Source organism: Nicotiana sylvestris, chromosome 10 (assembly GCF_000393655.2).
Source record: "Nicotiana sylvestris chromosome 10, ASM39365v2, whole genome shotgun sequence".
NCBI lineage: Eukaryota > Viridiplantae > Streptophyta > Magnoliopsida > Solanales > Solanaceae > Nicotiana > Nicotiana sylvestris.
The window spans coordinates 116,774,967-116,783,564 of NC_091066.1; the positions used below are offsets into that span (position 1 = coordinate 116,774,967).

An 8,598-nucleotide genomic window follows, 5' to 3' on the forward strand; every position below is an offset into this window, starting at 1 on the left:
GTCACTTCATGTGGTAATCTAGTGTTGTCACATATCTTTGGAGTATAATTAATTAAGTTTTATCTACTTATTAGTTAACTCGGTAATATCTTGTTACCCGAAAATTACTCAATTACCCGCATAATTTAAAAATTGTCTCAAATTACTTAAAATTCTACTTATTTTTAATATACTTCATATATACTTTATACATTATAAATATCATATTATCATGACCATATGGTACCTTGTGTGATAGTAGTCCATAATTATCAGGTAGTATCGCTCAACCCGTATTTTATCCCAAATTGGCCACTTTCAACGAAACTCGTTTTCTTTAATTCGTGTGCCCTTGATCCTTCATGACACTTCTTTATCGCTTGTTATAAATATTGTAAATATATTAACATCAAGATGATCTCATCCCTGAGTCCACGTCAATTAACTGAAGACCAAACTTTTAACGTACGCAAATGCGAGATGTAACAATTCCTGTGTCCGTGCTCCAGCTGCAATTAGTCATGGTAGGGGTTATATGAGTCACCCCGCTCATTCATCTCTTTCAGCAGCCAGTGGTATTCCAGCTCCTCCTAGACCTCAGGAGCCTTATTATACACCTCAAGTATCTAGTGTGCCTCCTGCACGAGATACTTTAAGTGGTCAGTCTAGCGGACCTAGCCCGAGCCAGTCACAATGACCACGTCCTCCTTGAGCTTGTTTGAGTGTGGTGACACATGCCATATGGCGAGGGATTTCCCCACACATAGGAGGGGTGCACCTTCACAGATTCCTCAGCCACAACGTGCTCCGTAAAGTTCCCAGACTGTGGTTCCAATACCAGTTGCCACCCCACCGGCTCGAGGTAGAGGTCGGGGAAGTAGAGGTCGTCCTATAGGGGAGGCCAGGCTAGATATTATGCCATTTCTGCCCGTACCGAGGCTGTCGCCTCCGATTTTGTTATCACAGGTATTGTCCTGGTTTCTCACAGAGATGCATTGGTTCTATTCAATACAGGCTCTACTTATTCTTATGTGTCTTCTTATTCTACCCCGCATTTGGGCGTATCTCAGGATTTTTTGAGGTCCCCTATTTATGTTTCTACTCCTGTGGGGTATTCTCTTATTGTAGACCGGGTTTATCGGTTGTGTTTGGTTGCTCTTAGTGGTTTTGAGACCAAAGCCAATTTATTATTGCTTAGAATGGTAGATTTTGATGTTATCTTGGGCATGGACTGGTTGTTGCCCCATTATGCTACTCTTGATTGTCACATCAAAATCGTGACGCTGGCTATGCCAGGTGTATCGCGAGTAGAGTGGAGGGGCACTTTAGATCACACTCCCTGTAGAGTTGTTTCTTTCCCTAAGGCTCAGCGAATGGTTTCGAAGGGGTATGATGCGTATCTGACCTATGTGATAGAGGTTAGTGTTGATACCCCTATAGTTGATTCAGTCCTAGTAGTATGGGACTTCCCTGATGTGTTTGCAACTGATCTTCGGGGTATGCCACCCGATAGAGATATTGGTTTTAGCATTGATCTTTTGCCGGGCACTCAGCCCATTTCTATTCCTCCGTATCGTATGGCCCCGCCTAAGTTGAAGGAGTTGAAGAAACTATTACAAGATTTGCTTGATAAGGGTTTTATTCGGCCTAGTGTATCACCTTGGGTGCTCCTATCTTGTTTGTGAAGAAAAAGGATGGTTCTATGCGTATGTGCATTGATTATTGCTAGTTGAACAAATATACAGTGAAGAACCGATATCCTTTCCCTTATATTGATGATTTTTTTGACTAGCTATAGGGTACACGAGTGTTTTCTAAGATTGACTTGCGTTTAGGTTCCCATCAGTTGAAGATTCGGGAGCCATATATCCCAAAGACTTTATTCAAGACTCGGTATGGTCATTACGAGTTTCTTGTTATGTCACTTTGGCTAACAAATGCCCCAGAAGCCTTCATGCATTTAATGCACAGTGTGTTCGGCCATATCTTCACTCGTTCATCATTGTCTTTATTGAAGATATTCTGGTATACTCCCGGAGTCAGGAGGAGCATGAGTAGCACCTGAGGACAGTGCTTCAGACTTTTATGGAAAAGAAGTTATATGCAAAGTTCTCAAAATGTGAGTTTTGGTTGGATTCTGTGGCATTCTTGGGCCACGTGGTACCGAGTGAGGGTATATAGATGGATCTGAAGAAAGTGGAAGAAGTGCAAAGTTGGCCCAGATCATCCTCAGCTACAGAGATCCGCAGTTTTCTTGGCTTGGCGGGTTATTACTGTCGATTTGTTGAGGGGGTTTCATCTATTACAACACCTATGACCAGACTGACCTAGAAGGGTGCTCCGTTCTAGTGGACGGAAGAGTGTGAGTTGAGCTTTGAGAAGCTCAAGACAACTTTGACTACAGTCCTAGTTTTGGTATTGCCTACAGGTTCGGGGGTCTTATACTGTCTATTGTGATGCCTCGGGGATTGACCTTGGAGCGGTATTGATGTAGGACGGTAGGGTGATTGCCTACGCATCTAGACAGTTGAAGGTACATGAGAAGAATTATCCTATCCATGATCTCGAGTTAGCTACTATTGTCAACGCATTGATGATCTGGCGTCATTATTTGTATGGTGTTCCTTGTGAGATCTATACTGATTACCGGAGTTTGCAGCACCTTTTCAAGTAAAAGGATCTTAATTTGCACCAGAGGAGGTGGTTAGAGCTGCTGAAGGACTATGATATCACTATCTTGTATCACCCGGGCAAGGCCAATGTGGTGGCCGATTCTTTTAGTCGCTGGGCGGAGAGTTTGGATAGTTTGGCTTATTTACCAGCAGTGGAAAGGCCCATGGCGATGGATGTTCAAGTCTTAGCCAGCTAGTTTGTGAGATTGGATCTTTCGGAGCCCAGTCGAGTTCTAGCTTGCGTAGTCGCTCGGTCTTCCTTATTTGATCGTATCAGGGAGCATCATTATGATGACCGTCATTATCTAGTCCTCGAGGGTAGGGTTCTGCATCGTGATGCCAGAAATGTGACTATTGGTGATGACGGGGTATTGAGGATGCAGGGTTGGGTATGGGTACCCAATGTCAATGGGCTTTGGGAGTTAATTTTAGAGGAGGCCCATAGTTCGTGGTATTCCATTCATCCGGCTACTGCAAAGATGTACCAGGATTTGAGGCAACACTATTGGTGAAGGCGGGTGAAGAAGGATATAGTTGGGTTTATAGCTCGATGTCTCAATTTTCAGCAGGTAATGTATGGGCACTAGAGACCGGGTGGGTTGCTTCAGTAGATAGAGATTCCATAGTGGAAGTGGGAGTAGATTACCATGGACTTCGTAGTTGGGCTACCATGGACTTTGTGAAAGTTTGATGCTATTTGGGTGATTGTAGATCGGCTGACCAAGTCCACACACTTCATTCCTGTGTGTACTACCTATTCTTCAGCGCAATTGGCAGAGATTTATATCCAAGAGATTATTCGCCTGCATGGTATTCTAGTTTTCATCATTTTAGACTGAGGTACTCAGTTCACATCACGGTTCTAGATGGTCGTACAACATGAGTTAGGTAATCGTCTGGAGTTGAGCACATCATTTCACCCCCAGATGGACGGACAGTCCGAGCGCACTATTCAGATTCTTGAGGATATGCTTTGTGCGTGCGTGATGGAGTTTGGAGGTTCTTGGAATCAGTTCTTTCCACTGGCGGAGTTTCCCTACAACAATAACTATCAGTCCAGCATTCAGATGGCACGGTATGAGACCTTGTATGGTAGACGGTGTAGATCCCGGGTAGGTTGGTTTGAGTGGCGTGAGGCTAGATTATTGGGCACAGACTTGGTTCAAGATGCTTTGGAGAAGGTTAAGGTGATTCAGGATAGACTCCGTACAACCCAGTCCAGAAAAAAGAGTTACGCAGACTACAAGGTTCGTGATGTTTCTTATATGGTTGTAGAGCAAGTTCTGCTTCGGGTTTCGCCTATGAAGGGCGTTATGAGATTTGGGAAGAAAGGAAGGTTGAGTATGAGGTTTATTGGTCCTTTTGAGATATTGAGACGTGTTGGGGAGGTTGCTTATGAGCTTGCCTTACCTTTCAGCTTGGTAGGAGTTCATCTGGTATTTCATATTTCGATTCTCCGAAAGTATCACAGCGATCCATCGCACGTGTTGGATTTCAGTTCAGTCTAGTTGGACAAGGATCTATCTTGTGTTTAGGAGATAGTGGCAATATTGGACAGGCAGGTTCGGAAGCTGAGGTCAAAGAACATTGCATCAGTGAAGGTTTAGTGGCGGGGTCAGCCGGTCGAGGAGGCGACCTAGGAAACCAAACAGGATATGCGCAGGTGTTACCGTCATCTTTTCACCACTACAGGTATGTGTCTATGCTCGTTCGAGGATGAACGAATGTTTTAGGAGGGGGAGGATGAAATGACCCGGCCAGTCGTTTTAAGAATTTATGCCCCGATCCCATATTAACTACTTTCCCCGTGTTTGTTTCTGCTATTTTGATTTGCCGGGATGATTTGTTTTGAGTTTCGGAGTGTTTTGGGACACTTAGTCCCTAAAATAGAGTTTAAACTTTAGAATTTGGACCGTAGATAGAGCAGTATGAAGACAGTCTCGGAATGGAATTCTTTAGGTTCCGTTAGCTCCATTGGTTAATTTCAGGCTTAGGGGCGTGTTCGGATTGTGTTTTGGAGGTCTGTAGCTTATATAGGCTTGAAATGCCAAAAGTTGAATTTTTGAAGTTTCTGGTTCGATAGTGATATTCTGATATCGGGGTCGGAATCCGATTCCGAAAGTTGTAGTAGCTCTGTAGTGTTGAATGTGATGTGCGTGCAAAATTTAAGGTCATTCGGACGAGGTTTGATAGACTTTTTGATCAAAAATAGAATTTGGAAGTTTTGTGGATCCTTAGGCTTGGATTGGAGAGTGATTTTTGGTTTTAGCATTGTTTGAATTGATTTGGGGGTTGGACTAAGTTCATATGATGTTTTAGGATTGGTTGGGGTCCTAGGGGCCTCGGGTGTGTTTCGGATGCTTAACGAACTTTTAGACTCAAGACAAAAATTGCAGAAATTGTAGTAGGTCTCCAGTTTTGGTTTCCTTCTTCGCGTTCACGAGTGGGGTCTCACATTCTCGAAGAGGAGCTGAGGTAGGTGGAAGCTTAACGTTTCGACTTTGCGATGATGGTCCCAGGTTCGTAAAGCTAAGAGGTCAGATGCCTACGCGTTCGCAAAGAAGGAATCACCTGGGCAGATTATAAAGTTTCAAAATCGAGGGTTTAGCCATTTTTATCAAAACTAGAGTTTGGGAGCTCGGATTTGAACAAGATTTTGGAGGATTTTCAGAGATATCAATTGGTTAATGATTCTACACTTGATTTTGATTATATCCCATGAATCTATCATTAATTTCATCATCTAATTTCGGATTTGGGGAAAAATATTGAAAAGTTGTTAGGCCTAATTTTGGGGATTTTATTAAGATTGTGGCATAAAATTTGGATAATTTTGGTACAAGTGAACTCGTGAGTGAATGGGGGCCGGGGGACTTTTTGGCAATTTTCTTAATTTCGCGTGTTAGCTTCGAATTAATTAGTGGAATTAGTTACTTGAAGTTATATTTAAATTATGCAATTGATTTGAATAGATTTGGGTCATTTGGAGTTGAGTACTCGTGGCAAGAACGTGATTTCGAGTTGATTGAGCCTATCTGAGGGAAGTGGCTTGCCTAGCATTGTTTGGGGGAAACTCCCCTTAGTATTTGGTATTTTTGATACATGAAATGCCTTGTACGTGAGGTGACGAGTGTGTGCATGTGCTAATTGTTGGAAATCCTATTTTCATTAAGCAACTATAAATGTGTTTTTTCTTCTTTGTTGTACATTACTTGCAATTTAAACCTACTGTTAGTTTAGGGAAGCATGTCTAAGTGACTTAATTGCTTTACTTGTTCAAACTGCTTTATTTGAATTTTGTGCACCATGCTAGGTTAGAAATACCTCTTTTACCTTTGTATGAAATTGGATTGAATTGAATATTCTTAGTGTTGCTGCTGTATATTTACTTTGGGACTACGGGATGATATCCCGGGAGATCCCCCTGCTTGTTTACTATATGACTACAGATCGGTATTCCGGTAGATCCCCCTACGCATTTATGATTGGGACTACGGGATAACACCCGATAGATTCCCCGCACTAGATATTTATTTTTGGACTACAGATTTGGTATTCTGGTAGTTTCCCTTGCAGATTTACATTTGGGACTGCGGGACGGTATCCTGGGATATCCCCTGTTGCTATTTCTGTGTACTAAGTTAGATTCTTTCTGTGCTCTTATTCGTTATAAGTTGTTTGTACTTCAACTATATTGTCATATTATGTACTGTTTTACCATCTTTTTCATGTTTAATCAGTAGGGCCTTGACTTTCCTCATCACTACCCGAGCGAGGTTAGGCTTGGCACTTACTGAGTATCGTTGTGGTGTACTCATGCCTTTCCTGCACATGTTTTTCATGTGCAGATCCAGGTTCTTCAGCTTATCCCTACCATTCTTGAGGTGAGGCGATTCTTTAGAGACTTCGAGGAATATCTGCCCCATCCGCAGACCGACGAGTACCTCTCCATTCTTTCTTGTAGTTATAGCCCTTCTATATTTACTTTGATTTAGACATTCTGGAGTTAGAGCACTATGTAGTATCCATAGATTGTGATTTCATGAGATTCCGAGTTTTGGGAGATCGTTTCGGTTAAGAGTGTGTATTTGTATATGTCGAGCGACATCTTAAATGTTTTCATTATGTTTATCTGCAGTTTCTATTAGTTTTTATCTGTTGTTTTTCCTTTTCTGCAAATTGTTAGGCTTACCTATTCGTAGAGACTAGGCGCCGTCACGATAGTTCACGGAGGGCGAACTGGTGTCGTGACAGTTGCGCACATTACTTATGAATTGGAGGTTATAGGGCATTATATGATGGTTGTACTTCCTTCTTCTCTAGATCGTGCGATAGAGATATGTTATAATAATTCAGCCTTCTGACAAAACATTTTATATGTAGAACTACACCTATGCTTTGTTTGGTCATCGGGACTGAGACGATTCACGAGACATGGTTACAGGTACATTATTAGCGAACTCACGTAATGTGTATATATTGATAGATCCCAGTTCTACACTATCATTTGTTACCCTCTTTGATGCTTCTAAGTGTGGGATAAAACTAGAAACCATTAAACCTTCTGAGGTAGCCAGCCTAGTAGGTGATTTAGTAGTGGCTAGGCAGGATTTTAGAGGTTGCACGGTTGTGATTGGGGACTATAGTACTACAACTGACTTTTTTAGTTAGAAATTGTTGACTTTGATGTTATACTTGATATGGACTGATTTTTTTTCTGGATATGCTAATGTTGATTCTAGAGCAAAGATGGTCAAGTTCAATTTTCCAAAAGGGCAGCTATAGAAGGGAAAGGTGTTTCTGCATCGCCAATAGGTAGATTTATTTCGTACCTTAAGGTGAGAAAGATGATCGCTAAGGGATGATTATATCATATAGTTCATGTTCGAGACATAAAGAAGGGAACACCACTCTTGAATCAATTCCAGCAGTAAATGAGTTCCCTGACGTATTTCTAGATTAGCTTCTTGGTCTTCCGCCATAGTGGGAAATTTACTTTCCCATCGATATAGTGCCAAGTACGGAACCAGTATCTATTCCTCCTTACAGGATGGCACAAGAAAAATTAAAGAAACTTAATGAGTAGTTGAAAGATCTGTTAGATAAGGGTTTCATTAGACCCCACACTTCTCCTCAGGGAGCACCGGTCATAGATTACATACAGTTGAACAAAGTCACAATCTAGAACAAATATCCCCTTCCCAGTATTGATGACTTGTTCGACTAACTTCAGGGTGCCGAGTGACAAGTGCTTCTCGAAGATTGACTTGAGACTAGGTTACCATCGGGTTAGAGCCAGAGAGTGTGACACACCTGAGACAACCTATAGTTTCCAGGTATTAAGATGTGCAGTTAAGAGAGTAAAGAAGAGTTAGAGGTGACGTGATGTCTCGCTTGATGTTCCAGAATAACATAAGAAAATCTGTAGTGCTATCAAGTTAAAGGAAGGTTGCGTGTAGTATAAATAGATATGTGTAGGTCGCAAGCTAAAGCATGATAGAGAGATAAGGTTTTAGGTTGATAGTAGTAAGGATAAGAAAAAGGTAAGCGAGAAGGTGATGAGAATAGGTAAGGTCTCGGGATTAAGCCTATCAAAACAAGATAGTTGATGGTGTCTAGAAAGCTCAGTATAGACTGAATAAACTCAGAAGAGTTTAAGACTACGAGCATTTAGAAGAGATGGAATCCTACATTGGAAGTAGAATAAGAGTGTAATTGTGATAAATGATAAGAGAATGACGTTTAGCCCTTCGATTGAGTAATGATTGTCGCGCCCCCTTTTTCACTTCTTATGCATCGGGAGATCGGGTTTATGACATTTTAGGACAACTCATTCCTTTTGAGAACTGGGTTTTGCATTTGAAGAGTCGTCACCTAATGATTTAAAGTGCATTAGGACACCTATAAAGGATCACTTGTAAGTTCGTTTGATAACTAGAGATAGGGT

At 41.7% G+C, this 8,598-nt stretch overlaps 1 protein-coding gene across 1 annotated transcript; it reads left to right on the forward strand.

The window, feature by feature from the left end:
- Positions 1-1,178: 1,178 nt before the first annotated feature.
- LOC138879845 (uncharacterized) lies at positions 1,179-1,664 on the forward strand. The gene has a single exon (XM_070159484.1). The coding sequence runs from the start codon at positions 1,179-1,181 to the stop codon at positions 1,662-1,664; it is 486 nt and encodes a 161-aa protein (XP_070015585.1).
- The last annotated feature ends 6,934 nt before the right edge of the window (positions 1,665-8,598 follow it).